Below are 18,808 nucleotides of genomic sequence, written 5' to 3' on the forward strand. Positions count from 1 at the left end.
GGTTTCAATAGTGGGTGTCACTATCCCACTCTTTTCTATGGTGGGTCCACTTGAACTTTGGATTTGCCCCGTCAGTCAGATGGACCATTCCATGGTGGGCCACAAGCTTAAAAATAAAGTCAATCCATGACTTGGGTGGGCCACACCACATACTATAGTTGAGAGGGTTACCCTCGCATTAAAACATTCATAATCATTTATTGGGCCCACCTAGATGTGGTTCATAGATCCAGCCCATTCATTATATACGAGTGTCCCACTTGGATAAGGAGTTAGCCCAAGTTTCACACACATCCAAAACTCATGTGGGCCCCACCAATTGAATGCTTTTATATGTTTTAGGGATGTCTTCACATAGTTTTAGATGCTATGGCTCACCTGAGTTTTGTATACGACTGATTTTTGGACTTAAATGGGACACATCAAATGCATGGTGTTGATGTTCTACATACATCATGGTGGGGCGCACACAGATTAACCTCATGGGAAGTTCCCAAGAGGTGACCTTATAGTACCATTTCACTATTTAGATAACTCCTTCATGGGTGTTACTCTAACCGTGTATGGCCCACCTTGATATATTTTATGTATATCGACATCGTCCATATATTTTTCCATCATATATTTAGGATGTGATTTCGAATCATAAGAACTCAATAATCTCAGGTGGGTCATGAAATCGCTCTTATGATGATTTTTTCACCTTTGAATTTTGCTATTTTGATGAGGCTGTATGTTGAATTCTAGGGGTTGTAGGGTTTGATTTTGTTTTCTTGTTAAAGATTGTTCGATTCTACTAGTGGTGTTTGGAAACTAACCTCTGATATTAATTTGATTCCATTTGGAAAAAATTCTGTATGTGTCAATGTCTTGTGTTTCTGAATGTTCTAGGGTTTCTAGTGAGACTTGTGTTGTGTTTTACTATTTTGGAGTCCTTGGAGCTAATATGTGGGGGCCGATTGTGGATGGGTGGAGAGCTAGGAATGCCTTTCATAGAACAATCTCTACCACCTGATTGGTGGACTTGGTATGATTGGATGGATGTCGCTTGTCTTTTTTTTTTGAGATTCCATTTCGCTTAAACTATATTCCAGTTCCTTTTTAATTAATAAACAGCTTAAACTATATCTAAGCTGTGCAAGTTTACATCTCATTGCTTTGGAGACGAGTTAATAGCCAAAAAATGATAACATGAGAATGGCCTATACTAATGTATGCATTTGGTACCAATTCTTAATGTTGGCAACACCTGGCATACCTGTACCCTCTCCAAAGGTCACACTGATTGGATGATCTTAACTGTCTGAAATTGCCGTTGGATTAATTTGGACCATTTTCTTTTTGACTATCCTGAGGAACATTGACTTGTACTATTCTTTTTAAACATCTATATGCTTCAATCTCCTTTGGTCTGCACTTGTGTTGAAGGGCACATCTATTCTGTTGGGTAGAACACTTATTTTAATATCACAATGATTGGATAATCTCAACCATCTGATATTACCGTTGAATTTAGACCATTTTCTTTTTTACCAAGGTATTGAGGAACTTTGATTTGCACTCCTCTTTCTTAAACGTGTATATTTTTTTTTAACCTCGAGTTAACACTCTTCTTCTTCTTCTTTTTCTTTTTCTTTTCACGGTTACAGGTTTTTAATCCCACCTTGTGTATTGTAGGTCACATCCATTCAATTAGGGATAGATACCTTTTTTTTTCAATTTTTCTTGTCAAAATACAAAATCTAGTTTTCTTTTTTTAAAAAAAATATTTTTTTTTACATTTTTTCAATTTTTTCACATTTTTGTTTAATTTTTTTTTTTTCAAAATATCATTTTTTAATCTCACTTTTGTTATATAACTTTTTAATTTTTGTTGTTAAAATACAAAATCTAGTTTTCTTTTTTAAAAAAAATATATATATTTTTTTACAATTTGTCAATTTTTTCACAATTTCATTTAATTTTTTAAATTTTCTTTTTCAAAATATCATTTTTATCGAAATCTTGTTATATAACTTTTTTCCTTTTCTTTTTAAAATACAAAATCTAGTTTTCTTTTTTAATATATATATATATATATATATATATATATATATATATATATAATTTACAATTTGTCAATTTTTTCACAATTTTGTTTAATTTTTAAAATTTTATTTTTCAAAATATCAAAATCTAGTTTTCTTTTTTAAAATATATATATTTTTACAATTTGTCAATTTTTTCACAATTTTGTTTAATTTTTTAAATCTTCTTTTTCAAAATATCATTTTTGTTATATAACTTTTTAATTTTTCTTTTCAAAATACAAAATCTAGTTTTCTTTTTTAAAATATATATATTTTTACAATTTGTCAATTTTTTCACAATTTTGTTTAATTTTTTAAATTTTCCTTTTCAAAATATTATTTTTTAAATATCACTTTTGTTATACAACTTTTTAATTTTTCTTTTCAAAATACAAAATCTAGTTTTCTTTTTTAAAAAATATATTTTTTTTGCAATTTGACAATTTTTTTTTACAATTTTGTTTAATTTTTAAATTATTTTTTTTCAAAATATCATTTTCTTATCGATTTTTTTTTCAAAATTATCAACATTATTAAAAGTTCTTAATTTTTATTTCAAAATCTAGATTTTTATAAAATTACATTTTTTTTTCAAAATCTAAATTTTTTTCTTAAACATTGTTAGTTATTTTTCAAAATCTAAGTTTTTTAACTTCTTTTTTTTTTTTAAATTCATAATTTTTTTATTCTTAATGTTTGACTTGAGCATTAGAGACGGTTTAGGACCGTCTCTAACGCAAACGGTCTTTGACAGTCTCAAATAACCACAATAAGACGGCTAAGGACCGTCTCTAATAGAGACGCAGTAGTTCAATGATAGCAATTTGTGTTGGGATGCGCTCAAGTCGTTACTATGGGAGGGCTTGTCAAGTAAATCCTCCGAGGTTAAGGAGTTTCCGCCCCGAATCATGATAGGATTATCGGGTGGTGATCCGGTTTATTTATAGACGTTCCGTATATGAGCCTCTTCAAACGGGGCTTATTGCTATTGATTCGATGATCCGCCTCATTGCCGGGAAATTCAGCAATGCCGGACCTGCTGGAATGTGTATTCTCCATATAGGAGATCTTCCAATTGAGAAGATCCATCGACCTGAGACGAAGAGAAAGGTCTATCTATTTTATTTAGTTATTCAGTTAAACCAATGATTCGTTATTGGAGCAGATAGCAACAACCATTTCATCGGACATGCGTCTTTTTTATTTTCCAATGGATTTACATGTTTCATTAATGGAAATTGTTTGATGTAGTCGTAAAAGACAGCTAAGAACCCTCCCTAATACAGACTATTTTTGACAGTTTCAGATTATAGGAAAAGACGGCCAATGACCGTCTCTAATTGAGACGGTCCTTGACAGTCTCAAATTACCAGTAAGAGACGGCCAATGACCGTCTCAAATGGCTCCATATAAGACGGTCAGAGATCGTCTCTTATTTCAGACGGCCAGTGGCCGTCTTTTATCAGCACTTAACGACGGTTTTTGACCGTCTTAAATGATTTGTGGACGTTCAAATTTTTAAGACTATTAAGGACGGTCAAGGGTTGTCTAAAAGTTTAGAGACGGTTTACGACCGTCTCTAAAGCGTCTTTAAACCAAGCAATTTTAAAGCAACACCCAACAGATGACTAGGGAGAAGAACCATCTTCAAACAATTGAAGCCTGAGCTGCAACACCCCCTGGAGCACTGGGAAGATCCAATTGATGCAGGAGAAGACATGATGTGAGGTTGATCACCGTCTTTATCGATCGATAAATACCTTGAATCTACAAGGTACTTTTGATTTCACAAGAGAAAATCTTGAATTCATGAGTAGAAATAGAATTTTTAATAAGTTTTTAATTGATAGATTGAGTGAATAATAAAAATGAGTTTAACACCCTTTAAATAACACTAAACAAATGCTCAAAGTGTAATTAAAGAGTTCTAATCAAATAAGGAAACAAATTATAAAAAACGTGTAAGTTTCTGCCGTCCGTTGACCTATTGTCGACTTGTCGAGTCGATAGGTTGAAACAACCAAAAAGTGTCCAGATATTTAAACAAGAAATTTTGTGATTTTCGACCTGTCGCCCCAATCTATCAACATATCGAGCTAGATTTTGACCTGTCGACAAGATCTGTTAACCTGTCTAAATGAGCAGAAATCAACTAGCAAGCAATCTGGAATAGTATTTCGACCTATCGAACAGTATTTCGACATGTCTAAACTGACAAAAATCAACCAACAAGCAATCTAGATTTTATGGTGAAATTCGACCGGTCAAACTGATTAAACTATGCTGAATTTTGTCGATTTTTTCTTGAGTTTCTTCCGATCTATGTGTGTGAGAAATATGCTTGATCCACGACCTACATCACCAACCAACCACACCCCTGGTGCACATTCGATCCTAGCTGAGGACAATTTTGAAATTTGGATCTGCTCTACTAAAATTTATGCCTAGCAGCAACCCATGTGAGAGGTAACACTAGCTCACCTAATGAACTTCCACCCAGCAAACCATCTTCCGAACATACACCACTAACCACCAAGCTAACACTCACCCATGTCCCTTGATTGATCACCATCAAGCGGAGAGTCGCCACTGTCCATCCAAAACAATCTAGCAAGAGCCCTACACTCAAGTAGAACCCTATCACCTGTAAACAAATTAACAAAATATAGCACAAGAAAACCATCCTCCAGCCTATTCCATCATCCATCCAAGCAAACTGCACTTACATAGGGATACACAAAGCATACAACCACTCAGGCACATCTGCCAGCAGGGGGCAAGCGAGGCCTTAGCCAATCAATAACAACCATTGTAGGGACAGATAAAAATAGCATCACAACAGATCATAAGAGACCTAACCAACGGAGCATTTCTTTCTCAACAAGCCCACCCCAACATTCACATCTATTCAATCAAATAGTTCATCTTTAATACATATGGATTGTACCACTTCAACATGAATCTAATCACGTTGTTGATTTTCAATATTGTCTCCATCGAGCCAATCAATTATAATGACTAGACCCTCACTTATAATTATGGATCAAATGTGTGGCCCACATGGACTTTGAATATCAATATGTAGGCTCGTGTGCACGCAAGAGAGAGAGAGAGAGAGAGAGAGAGAGAGAAGTTGTAACAATCCTAAATTTTGGTGCATTAAAAAAAATTAAAATAAATATTTAAAGATTTTATTTCTAAATAAAAAATAAAAACAAGTCAATAGTTGAATTGGTAGAGATATTTTTAATTGAGAAAGAGGTTTAGGGATCGATTCTTGAAGTAATAATAATAAATTTTTTATCAAATATCATAAAAAAAATTCAAATTCAGGATAAGGGATGATGTGCTCATCCTATTTTATCAACAGAAGTTTCTTTTTAAAAAAAAAATGGATAAGCTCTGGATAATAAGGGAGGGGAGATTTTAAGAAGGTTCGATCAGGTAAGTTTTAATCGTTAGATTTTTAAATTTTTTATTATGTTGTTAATTTCTTCTTAATCTATACAATAGATGGTATGGATTATCCATACTATCATTGTATGTGTGTAGAGAAAATTTTAATAAAGTGATATTTTTATGATTTTAGATCTAGTTAGTAATATTTTATGAACATATTGAATGAATGAAATCTGATTGTGCTAAGATAGATCTTTACGGATCATATGATCCCTAAGGCCAAAATATAAAAGGGCCCTAATTTTCAGATCAATCTGACCATCAGATGGGCCACATTAGTCAGATCTAAAAGTGTTTAATAAAGGAATCCTAGATTTTTGCGCAAGTGTTGGTATCACTTGGCGTAGAAGGTCGAGATGGGCCGTTGGTGTATATGTGGTTAAATCTATACCATTCATCCAATGTGTGAAGCAAAATATGTCAAGACTTCAAGAATCTGGATGATCCAATCATCCGGTAAGTCACCCCGATTAATTATTTGATATTTAATTTCAGAATCTTGAAAGGAAAATCTAAATCTTGATAATTAAATTTAAATAAACATATAATTTTAATTATTTGATCATTTAGGGTTTGACCACTTAGGATGTGTATCAAGGTAGGCCCCACCATATAAAATAATTAAATGAATAATAATGTTGTTGATATAACTGATAGGATATCTGAATTCAAAACAACCTAATTGCCTTGTGCAGTATACACTACCAGACTTAGGTGAGCAACCCAACTTGTCTCATAATTCATTAAAATTAAAATAAATCGTTTGTGATTATTTGATTGATTGATATACTGATTTGAGTATTTTATTACGATAATTGTACGCTAAATTCATATGTGAATATTTTGATCCAGACAAATATGTCAAATAAGAAAACGATACATTCATAAACTATCCATCATTCATTACATTTACATAATGCATAGTCGATCCTAGGGGCCCTTCTTGGAAGAAACGCCGATGGTAGAGTGTTACTAGATGCAGGCTATGCCCAAGCCTACCCAACGGGTAGATGCGGGTTGACGACCTCCAACCCAAACAGATGGACGATCATCTCATCTAATGCATTCATACATCATTTGCATTTATATCATTATATATTTATTTTTATATAATTTTAATTGCTATGATTATGAACCATACTGGGTTATTTTACTAAGTCTGACCAGCTTACATTTTTATTGATGGAAAAACCGTATAGAGGAGCCATTAGCAAATGATGTGGCGTAAGAACCGGAAGGATGTACCGTACCTAAACATCATCCATATGAAACATGGTCATACTTATCTAAAGATGAAGTGGTGGCATTAGACCATTTCTAATTACTTGCTAGCATAGTTTGATTAATGTAAAATGCATATCGATATGATTTTGAGATTTTAAGAAATTATTTAGATTTATTTCATTGAAACAATGTTAGTATGGATTAAACATATTTATAGTACGATGATATAATAAATGAATAATTTTTAATGAAATTTTCTTTTTTTTTAAAATGTTGTTTTGAATCTTAGTGTGGAATAAACATATAATATAGTATGATAGGTGTGGTCCCCTCCTTTTTGTAGGGACCCTCCCGAATGGCTATATATGTTGATTGATTAATGAAATTTTCTTTCAAAAAAAAAAGAAAAGAATGATTTTTAAGGTTTATTTTATTTTAAGGGTTATCAAGATTAATATATGCATGGTTGATTGGTGCTAAGTGTTATGTATGTGTGATGAGATTATAGTGGGACTTAGATTGAATATAATTATCACCTCTGATTAAACTGATTAAGAATTAAATTAGTACACTTTGTGTACGAGTTACGAACTGAAACTCGAGTTTGAGAGTGCACACTTTGTACCCGGATTTCAGAGCATGACAGAAGATCTGCTCTGATAAATCACATACATTCACAGTAGGCTTAACACAGTTTACTCGATAACATAAAAATTAAAAAATAAAAATAAATAAATAATTTCGGAAGTGGGTGATCTTTGGCTTATCAGTCTAACACCCTCCACCTTCAACACAGAGGATCCGAGCTCTTTCTTTTCTAAACTTTTTATTTTTCAAAGATGTACTTAGACAAGGGTGGATACGCCGAGAAGTCACGTGAAAAAATAATAATACCAACAGTAGCAAAAGCAGAAACCGCAACAAGCGCTATCAACCGCAGCAATAGCAACCAAAACAATCATTCAAAATAGATAGTCATAGATAGAACTAAAACCCATTATGGCAAAAGTTCACCACACCTTAAGGTGGCATAGCGACGCTAAAAGACACGCATGTCAATGCCGTCTCTCGTGTCATCTACCGTGTAACAAACTAGCATTATGATAGGTACTCAGGCCGGAGGCTTTACATAGGCGATGGCAGAGAAAAAGGTCTGAGCAACGGTGAGTAGGAGTAGGGTGATGGCTGCCACTACGGAAATTATCGCCCACGGACTGCTGAAGTAATCATGCATCAACCGCGCCCTCCATGTGTGCCAAGTGGTGTTGCAGTATTTCGTCACCTCCTTGAACAGATCGTGGAAGTAACGGTGGGTCTGGGTGTCCGTTACCCTGTCACTGAAACAACTAGTGACGCCGGAGCATAGCTTGTTGAAGAGGAGGGCCACGGCATCATGACTACCGAGCCAGTGTTCGAGGATCTTGTTCTGGCAGAGAAGTGCCACGTCGGCTGGTGTGTTCACGATGCAGTCCATGAAGAAGGCGTAGCTTGTGAAGTGGCAATTGGAGTCTGGATGGCATTGCTCAAAGGCAATGAAATTCCTGAAAAGGGAGTTGGTGTTGTCCTTGATTAGCAAATATGGAATTTCCATTACCCCGTCACCGAACTTCACTTCCAAGCAGCTGTTCGCATCCTTCTTCACCCTGAACTTGACGCCAGCCTCATGGAGCTCCGTAGCACTACGGATCGATTTATGGGGAGGCGAAGACTTCCTTGGAAGCCCCATTATTGTTCGGAGAAGAATAGCTACTCTCTCCCACTTGCGATTCCCAGAACGTCCTGTCTTCTTGGATTCAGTTTCTGGGGGTTGGGCTTCTATATCTGAATGGCTTGAATTTGTCAGTGGCTGCTGCGGGGGCGTTTGTGATGAGTTGTGCTGCATTTTATTGCTATCTGTTGCCTGAGAGCCATCAGGAGAATCCTTGAGACGCCGGATGTGAAATAAATGGAGCAAATGGAGCAAATGGAAGGGTTCCTGTTTCCCTGGAAGGGATTTGTCATCCCCCACAAGGAGATGGCTGAAGAAATGGATGGCGAGAGAATTAATGGTAATCTGCAGGTTCTCTCCATCACGAAAAGTAAGATCTGCCAGCTTGAACAACTCCTCGAGGATGAAGAAAGGAAGCTGGTTCTCGAGCAGGAGCATGTCGTTGGTTATCAAGGGCAACATCCACCTCGTGCCGCATATCAGATCGTCCTTTGCTTGGTATCGCTGGAGAAAGAGTTCGATGATGAAGCAACCATCGAGGACCATCATCTGGACGAAATCATCACTGCTGAGCTGTACTAATTTTTCTGAGTAGTGGCTCCTTGCTTCCATCTCCTTTTCTCGGACCTTGTCGAGATAATGCTTGAGCGGGACTCTGCGGTTCCTTTCGAGGAATTCGGAGAGGAACTGCCACTTGTGCTCTTCCATGGCCTGTAGGCCATTATCGCAGTGGTGGTAAGGACCAATGGAGATGATCTTCGGCTGGTAGGAGCTCTCATCGTCCTTGCGGAGGTGGGACGGGACTCGATAGATTGTGCATGGCTTTTTCTCAGAAGGACCGACGGACAACTCTCCGAGTCTCTTTTCCATGCATTTGTCCAAGGACAAATCGCTGCCTTCTTTCATGTTTCTCCCCATCTCCAAATTAGGAAGGAATGCTTAGAGAAGGAAATGCTTTTGATGGGAATTTTTAGGTTTCAATGAAGTTGGGAGTGTCACGTAGGAGAGAGAGAGAGAGAGAGAGAGAGAGAGAGAGAGAGAGCAATGGCTTGTGATGTGTGCTAATTCTGCGAGAACACTTTTATAGCCATACGCCCCATTTCAAACGGAAGCGGATTGCGTACCGAGTAAACCGTGGGGTCCACCGTGATTTACATATTTTATCTACTCCGTCCATCCATTTTAACAAATAATTTGATGGTTGAGCTGAAAAATGAAATATATCTCATTCTCAAGTGGACCTCACCACGGGAAATGGTGTGAATTAAAATTCTACCGTTGAAAATTTCTTGGGGATGACAGAATTTTTGGAACGAGCTGATATTTGTGTTTTCCCTTCATCCATGTCTGTGTGATCTTATGAACAGGTTAGATGACAAATAAACATGACTGTGGGCCCTAGCAAGGTTTCAAGGGTGGAAATCATTATTCCCACTGTTTCCTTTGGTGTGATCCATTCAAGCTGTGAACATACTTGTATTTTGGATTAAACCACTTAAATGATCCGAAAAAACTGATGGACGGCGTGGATAACCCACATACATTCATAGTAAGCTTAACTGAGTTTACTCAGTAAGATAAAAGCGTACTGAGTAACTCAGTACGCAATCCTATTTCATATAAACACGTGTGTGAGATCCACGCATTCAGGAGTTGCAACGTGCCGCGCCTGAGTTGGGTATAAGATACCGGAAGCGGATTGCGTACTGAGTAACTCAGTACGCTTAGCGTACTGAGTACACTCTGTGGAATTCACCATAATCTATGTATTTTATCCACTCCGTCCATCTATTTTATTAGATAATTTTATAACATGGGTCCAAAATTGAAGGATATCCAAATCTCAAATGCACAACACCACATGAAACAGTGTGAATTGAACCTATACCGTTGCATAATTCTTGATGTCACAGAATTTTTATATTAATCTTATATTTGTTTTTTTCCCTTCATCCATGTCTTTGTGATATTATTAACAGCTTGGATGACAAATAGACATCACTGTAGGGCCTAGGAAGGTTTCAACGGTGGAAATCATTATTCCCACTGTTTCCTATGGTATGATCCACTTGAGAGTTGGATATGCTTCAACTTTGGGATCAACGCCTTAAATGAACTGAAAAAACGTATGAACGGTGTGCATGAACCACTAATTTTCACGGTGGGCCCAACAGAATTTACTCAATACGATAAGAGCGTTCTGTGTAACTCAGTACGCAATCCGATTCCTAAAGATACCCGCGTGGGGATCATCTGTTTCTCGTGTCCTTGAATTTAATTGGTCCACGGCATTTATATTGATGTCAGTAAGAACATTACTAAAATAAAAAACTATTTACAAAATACCGACTAACCTAGAAAATAACATTCGAGCACCTTTTCGTAAGGACGCGTCTCAGCCACGACCTAGGATCCAATTATATTTTTGGACCTGGGCCTACTTCCAGCACCTTATTCCAGGACCCACCTTAGCTGTGATCAGGATCCAGTGATGTCCGTGAGACCTTGACGGTGGCCCACCTCAATGTGTGTTGTATCTCTTTGCCGGACGCAGATTAGCTACTCGCAGGTTGAGCGGGGATCCTGACCACGTGGAACACGAAGCAGCATCTAAAGTGACGTGAAATGCGAGCATCTACTTTGCGGTAATGCGGTTGTCACTGCATCTTAAAGCAGAGGATTATGCCACAATTAAATATTAGGGCTGTTCAGATTTTGAAAGATAACTATTCCGAGATACTGCCACTTTTTTCATGGGGAAGCTTGGAATCATCAATAGTAGGGATCCATCAAAATAGAGAAGGGCGGACAGGGCTTCTGCAAGAGCCTCCCCCTCTTCCAGGTAGAGCTGAGCATTGGTCCGAGTCGGAATGGATTGGGTCCCACCCGATAAGATCCGAAATCTCAACAGCTTGACTCGAACTCGTTCCGATCCGGGATCGAGTCCGGGTCACCTGACTCAGATAGATTCAAAATTTGAATGGGTTGATCTGAGTCCGATTCCGACCCAGTGATAAAACTGAATCTGATCTTCAAATCAAACCTTAATCATATTTTTGTGTTCAATACTTAAAATCATACCTCAAAATGAATGAACGGCTTAGATCAAACATATACATCAAGGTGGGCCCCACATAAATATCAGAAAAGTGCATGAAGCTTCATCTGGACGTTATCATGTTAACGTGCACTGCACGGCACTTACTTCCTTTTCACCCACGTCGTGGACGTGACTAGTTGTATTGAGGTTATTGGTTAGCAAGTCCTGTGAGTCCGACGGTGGGGTATGTGTTATATCCAAACCGTCCATTCATTTGGCGAGCTTGTCTTAAGGCTTAAGACTAAAAATAAGACAGGTCTAACTACCATGTGGACCACACAAATTGTTTAACGATGAAAATCATTCTCTGATGCTATTTGTGGTGTGGTCCAGATGATCTTTAGATATTATTCATTTTTTGGAAAATGGTCTGTAATGGTCTCTAAAAATATATGAACGGTGTAGATATAATAAATACATCGCTGTGGGGCCCATGTAACTTTGATAACCTTTGAACCGTTCGTACAACTCGGAGCTCGAGGAGCGTCCGTGCTCGTCTTGGCACGACACGTACCTACAGGGTACAGCTAACGCCTGTGTGTGGTACACCAGTAAACCAACTTGTTATTGTACACCCTAAATTCTAATGGGGCCCACCTTGAATGCATTTGATTTATCCACGCCATCCATTTGTTTTTGCATATCATTTTAGTGGTTGAACTCAAAATTGATGCATATCCGAAGCTCAAACGGACCATACCATAGGAAAAAAATAGAAAGATCAATAAGAACTACCCCAAATCGGGTAGGATCGAATCTGTCTGGGTCCATTCGGGTCGGGTTTTCGAGTCGGGTTTGGTCGGATCAGGCCAAATCCGAACTCGACCCGAAATATTTCGGATCTAAATGGGGCTACCCGATCAGCACCAATCTAGACCATCGGTTCGGTTCTGATCGGGGCGGGTCGGATCCACCGGATTGGGTCCTTTTTGCCCAGCTCTACTTCCAAGTCAAGATAGATTGGAAGGAGACAGACATAACAGCCTCTTTATCTTTGTTTCAGGGTGGGGCCGCCCTCCCTGCTAATCCGGCCATTTCCGAACCTGCCTTCCCACCCATTCAATTCAATAGAGGACTTGTCCATTCTTGCGATTCCCAGCCATCCATTTGGAAAGATCATTTTAGGGCGTTAGGCAAAGAATAAGTCAGCTTCGAAGCACGAGTGGACCATCACAGAAAACGGTGGGATTGAACGCCTACCATTAAAAAAATTTAGGGGCTACAGAAGTTTTCAATTAGGTTGATATTTGTGTTTTGCCTCTTTCATGTCTGTATTAACTTATGAACAAGTTGGATCTCAAATACGCATCATGGAGGACATAGTAAGGTTTCAACGGTGGGCATCACTCTCCCCACTGTTTTCTGTGGTGGGGTCCACAGCAGCTTTGGATTTGCCTCATTCTCTGGCTTATGCCCTAAAATGATCTCTTAAAATGGATCGATGGTATGGATACAACACATACATCATGGTAGGGCCCACATAACATGGTGACGTCACTTCAGTAGCCAGTCTCCCTACTCAACCGTTCAGTAGCTAATCCGCGGTTTTCAACTTATTTTAACACATTGTCTAAAAAAGGAGATAGAAATCTTAAGTAGACCACACCATAGGAAAGTGGTCATTGAAGGGCCACCATTGGAAGCTTCGTACTATTATCATGTTTATTTGCCACCCAACCTGTTGTTGTTGATAAGGTCACACGGAAACCAATACGAAGGAAAAACACAAATATCAGCTTGATCCAAAACCTGTGTCCCAAAATAGATTCTAACAGACAATGACTACTGTTTTTTGTGATGTGGTCAACTTAAGATTTGGATGAATTTCAATTTTTTTTTCTATTCCCTAAAATAAATTGGCAAAGAGGATAGTTGGCCTAGATATATAATGTATCAAGTTGCACCCCACCACCCGTAGGTGTGGGTTCCAACAAAGGCGTGTTCTCTTTTCAAGACTTAGACCACCTAAGGCGACACACAACACCCACGTAAGTACTGTATGCTACTAAAAAATTGTGGGCCCACCACGATGGATGTATTTTATTCATCTATAACATCCTGGATTTTCACTGTTTTGGATTTTCAAAAATCCTTGAATTTTTTTTAATTAACTTATATTATCACTTATTAACCATTAGCACTCAATGTTAGTGTATACAGGGGTGGTACCAGTAAAGAACTGCACCAGTCTGATTAATCAGCCGTAGGAAGCCAATGAATCCACCCGATCACTTGAACATCAGGTGTAGTGTAACGTCCCGCCCAACCAGAACAGTATCCTGGGGCGTCCACATAGGATTTGCCACAGGATCGTTCGTTTAAGCTACTCGTAGTGAGGTATCACAAATAAGTTATACCAAGATTAGCCCAATTGATTAGGCCAGATGGGTCCTGATAGAACCTGGTGCGGGCCTCCAAGTCAAATGGCCGTTTACACCTAGCGACAGCCCGTGCGGGCTATATCGCGACACGGGAAGGTCAGAAAATTATAAAAATTTAGGGGAGCATAGATCTTACTGGGCTCGGGGACCAACGTGGACCACAGACCCAGTGGACACCCAAAAGTAAAATCTGGCACTTGCCAGATACGCCCCACCAATGCCAAAATTGAAATCTGGCACTTGTAAATAAAACTGAAATGAAGACATTTCAGCCGTCGAATTTTTTTATAATTTATGATGAGGGTCTAATGTATTTTTCTACACCCGTCCACAAACTCTGGGACCTGATCGTGGAACGGTGACCGTTGATCGCAAATCGGACCCGTGCGACCAAACCCCATATCCGATCGACCCTAAATTTTGCATGGCCCTTCAACGGGCCATGGAGCACCTATCCTATAAGTTTCCTGGCCAGAGGGCCACCAGAAATGCCTCAATTTTCTAAACGAGATCTAGACCGCTCGTTGGTGGGCCACTAGTTCTAAAACTATAGAATAATGCCTGTCTCACTGGGCTTAACGTCTATTGCGGGAATCGGACCTGGGTACTGTCCAGAACCGCTCAACTTGAGCTAAAGGATGAGTACATGAGAAGCACAAATACCCTAAAGAAAGGAGCTGGAACTTAAGTGAATTGAGTCGTCCACTCTTATTCAAAGTTGAGGATTTCGGACTATCTGTTTGCGACCAAACTATCTGTTTGCGACCAAACTTCACACGTGGATTAAGGATATTTTTCTACTCATGTCCGTATAGTCGCTGCCCCGATCGACCATCGGTGACTATTGAATAGATTTCTAATCATATCTATCGATCGGCGCATCCAAATGGCGGGCCGATCGTATCCATATGTAGATAATCATTAAGGCTAACTATTCTGCGGTGTATATTGACTTGTACACCTCGTAGTGGGCCCTAGAGGCTAGAAAAACTCTCCCATAGGGTTAGTATAGTAAAAATCCAACACCTGGGGCCATTTTCACCAAATCTGGCATTATAAAAGGGCCTCATTTGGGGCACCCTTCTCCCCATACGAAATTGCCCTAGAGAAGGAAGGAGAGGAGAGAAAAGGGAGAAGAGAAATAGGAGAAAGGAGGAGAAAGAGAGAGGAAGAAGAAAGGAAAGGAGTATGTGATAGGAGGTGGGGCCCAAGGAAGCTCAACCTTACAACTCTCTACCCATTCTCCAAGAAAACCTCCACCAAACCCACCCATGCCAAGAAGCGGAGGTAAGAATGGTATATTTCCCTTCAATAGAGCAACTTAGTGTAGATTTCTAGGCATTAATGTTGTCTTTCTTGATTTTGATTTAGGAAATGGTGGTTTTACCCAAATCCCCAAACCCTAAGATCTCAAAGAATGAAAATCTCCCCTTAAGGTACGGACTATTATCCTTAGGTGGCCTAGCACCAATTATAGTTGGAGTTTAATGATTTTGTTTGCTTGGTGTGTTGTATGAAAGAATCTAGAGGAACCTAAGAATGGTATGTTGTTGGATTATATGGAATGACATGTTTAGTTCTCCTTAATGTTAAATCTTACCTCTCATGATCTAGTGTATGGATGATTACATGCTCATGTTTGTTTGATTTCCTTTTCTCTCATATGTGTTGCTTCCTAGTGTGTATGATTCATTGTTCTTATGTAATTGATCCCTTGAGGTGTAGGAAGTGCTTGACTTCCACCCAAATTCACACCACTCACATGCACCTTATACATGTTGTTGTAGTTTACTTGCTAGGAGTGTTAGAATCATATGTTGAGATGTATGTGAATATGATATTGTATGCTAGATGATATTCTTGATGGTTGGCATGTTAAGAGTCATTCTCAAATCCTTGGATTGGTTAGGAAACTTGAGGAGAGACGGTAGCTCCATTGGTAGGGCTACCCAAGTCTAAACTCATGGATTTGGGCGGGTGCACGTGGGCGGCAGTAGTTCGACTACATGGGCCTCTTGTGCTCGATGTCGTCTATCACGTGCTCGCCTGACTCATGCGGTTTAGCCTATTTGCTGCCCAACCCTGGTTGTTAACCATGTTTGCTCACTTATGTATGAAATTTGGAATACCCTACCACCGTTGTAGCCCATCGATACCGGATGGAATATTGATCCATAGTCTTGTGAGCCGGGCATGGTGGAATGGGACACTATGTCCGAGCTATTGGCGTACGCTGGGGTGACGCGCCTCCCCATAGTGACCGCGAGCGATCCCTTTCTCTCAGCACTCCCCGTGTGCTTGAAGTCGGGGACGGGGAACCCGACGGGATCCAGGATCACGGGGTCTTGGCCTTACACATTGGGGGGTCTTAGCCTCGCAACTCGTTCAGGGCATTTGATACGTGGGGTGTATTAGATTCTCAAATCTGCTGGATGAATTGACTTAACTAAGAACCCGGTTAACATTATCATTGCACGGCATTACCTAGGTTGGCGACTCGGCAGTCGAGGTCGCTCTGAGGGAGTATTGACATATGCGATCGTTAGATGAAGTCGCTTGAGGGAGAGTTGTGGTGAGAGCATACATCATATCATCCACCATGCATGTTCATTAATAAGATTAGTTGGGTATTTGTGAATGATTATTTTTCATTAAATTCTTATTATAACTGATGCTTGTTACAACTTAAGTCTAATAGCACCCACTGAGTTGATCACTCACTCCCACTCTGAGATGGTGTTTTAAAACACCAACCAGACTCGCCCGTAGATGCAGGTGATGCAGATTACGTGGAGCCTGGTGATGAGAGTCTCGAGGAGGAGGACGAGTTCCCTTACTTCCAGTTGATGAGCGGGACCCCGTCGGATCAGTAGATGGGTCATTGGATCACCGAGCAGCGGCTCAGCTTTATTCTTTTTGGGCATGTCATTCTTTTTGTAATTTTGTTGGGCATCACCTTGTATGCCCGTTTATATTCTTTTGGACATGTATATATAGGTATAGTTGATTTTCTTCCATTTCAGTAGACTTGTGTGGTTGTGCTTCATGTTCTAGGAAATTCCAGAATGTGCATTTAGACTGGATTAATCACATATTAATGAAAACCGGTTATAAGTAACCCCGAGAACTCGGGAGTCGAGCGTATGCACAACCCCCGATTTTCAGGGCGTTACATCATGTTGTCTATCCATTTCATATTAGGGCATAAGCCCAAAAATGAGGCAGATTCAATCCCAGGTGGAGCACATCTTTGGAAAGAGTGGTGATTGAATGCCACCGTTAACAAATTTTTAGGGCTCGCTGTAATGTTTATTTGCTATCCAACCTGTTGATAAGGTCACAAAGACAAGAATGAAGAAAAAAAAATACAAATCTCACTTAATCTAAAACCTTTGTAGCCCCCGATAAGTTTTTAATGATTGGCCCCCAATCACTACTGTATCCTATGGTGTGGTCCACCTGAGATTTGGATCTACCTCAATTTTGTGCTCATGCGATAAAATGATCCCTAAAAATGGATGGATGGCATTGATAAAATGCATACAACATGGTGGGCCCATGGAGCTTTTCCAATAGCACACAATAGCATTGTCTATGGTGTGTGTTACCCCACACAATTTGGGTCTCTTCTGCCACATCTAGTGCGAGCAAATAGGTCATTGTCTTGGGTGGGCTCCACCGTAATGTTTATACAAAGTCAACTTTGACCACCATGTGCATCATTTCATGTCAAGTTATGGGTCCAAAAATCAATTCCATCTATTACTCAGGTTGACCACTTGATTGGAAACCATGCACAAGGCAATGCTCACCTTCTAAATTGTTTCATTAGTATGGCCAAAGTAATTCATGTATTGGTACAAGTTTTTGGCGACATGCCTTTTTTTAGTAATGTAAGTGGTTAGAATGAATTTCATATATAAAAGTATCATAGAACCCCGTCGATTTGTTTAATGGAACCATGTTACTTTGTCCATAAATTCTAGACTTAGTCTAATGGAATCCCGTTACTTTGTTTGAAAACCCTGTAACTTTGTCCTGCAACCTTGTCATTTTATCCTATGGAATTTTGATACTTTGTCCAGCAACCCCATCACTTTACCCAATAGAACCCCATCAAATTGTTTAGTAAAACCTTGTCATTTTATCTAATAGAACCCTATCACTTTGGCTAGAATAACCACACCACTGTCTAGCAATTCCATCACTTTATCTAGTGCAACCCATGATTATGTCTAGTAAAGCCATCACTTTGTCTTCTGAAACCACCACACTTTTTCGGCAACCTTGTCACTTAGTAGAACCTCGCCACTTTGTCGGGGCAACGCGGTCACTTTCTCTAATAAAATCCGTCACTTTGTCTAGTAGAATTCCATTACTTTGTCCCATAATCCCGTCACTTTGTCTAGTGGAACCTTGTCACATTGTCCAGTGAAACACTGTTACTTTGTCCAGCAATCTCATCAATTTATCTTATAGAATCCCGTCACTGTCTAGTGGAACCCTGCAACTTTGTTCGGCAAACCTGTCACTGTCTAGCAGAACTTCGTTAGTTTATCTGGTAATCTGGTCACTTTGTCTAGAAGAACTCATCACTTTGTCCGGTAAATCTCTTTAACTGTATACGGAGTATACTTAGAAAAAAAATTGTATCAGACAACTATTGACTTAGAGAGGGCCCACCGTGATGTTTTTGTAAGATCCATCATGACCATTTGTTATTAAGTCTCATATTGGGCATAAAGACAAAAAATCATATTGACACGTGATTCTCGGGGGACGCACTAATGGAAATGATTGGGAGAGATGTATACCCTTGATTTTTAAAGGGTCCACCATGATACTCGCATGAAATCCACTCACTACA

General features: G+C 39.1%; 1 protein-coding gene across 1 annotated transcript; it reads right to left on the bottom strand.

Moving 5' to 3' along the window:
• Window positions 1-7,823: 7,823 nt before the first annotated feature.
• LOC131231155 (UPF0481 protein At3g47200-like) lies at window positions 7,824-9,474 on the bottom strand. Its single transcript, XM_058227261.1, has one exon. The coding sequence runs from the start codon at window positions 9,376-9,378 to the stop codon at window positions 7,864-7,866; it is 1,515 nt and encodes a 504-aa protein (XP_058083244.1). The 5' UTR covers window positions 9,379-9,474; the 3' UTR covers window positions 7,824-7,863.
• Window positions 9,475-18,808: the final 9,334 nt, after the last annotated feature.

Source organism: Magnolia sinica, chromosome 17, assembly GCF_029962835.1.
Source record: "Magnolia sinica isolate HGM2019 chromosome 17, MsV1, whole genome shotgun sequence".
NCBI lineage: Eukaryota > Viridiplantae > Streptophyta > Magnoliopsida > Magnoliales > Magnoliaceae > Magnolia > Magnolia sinica.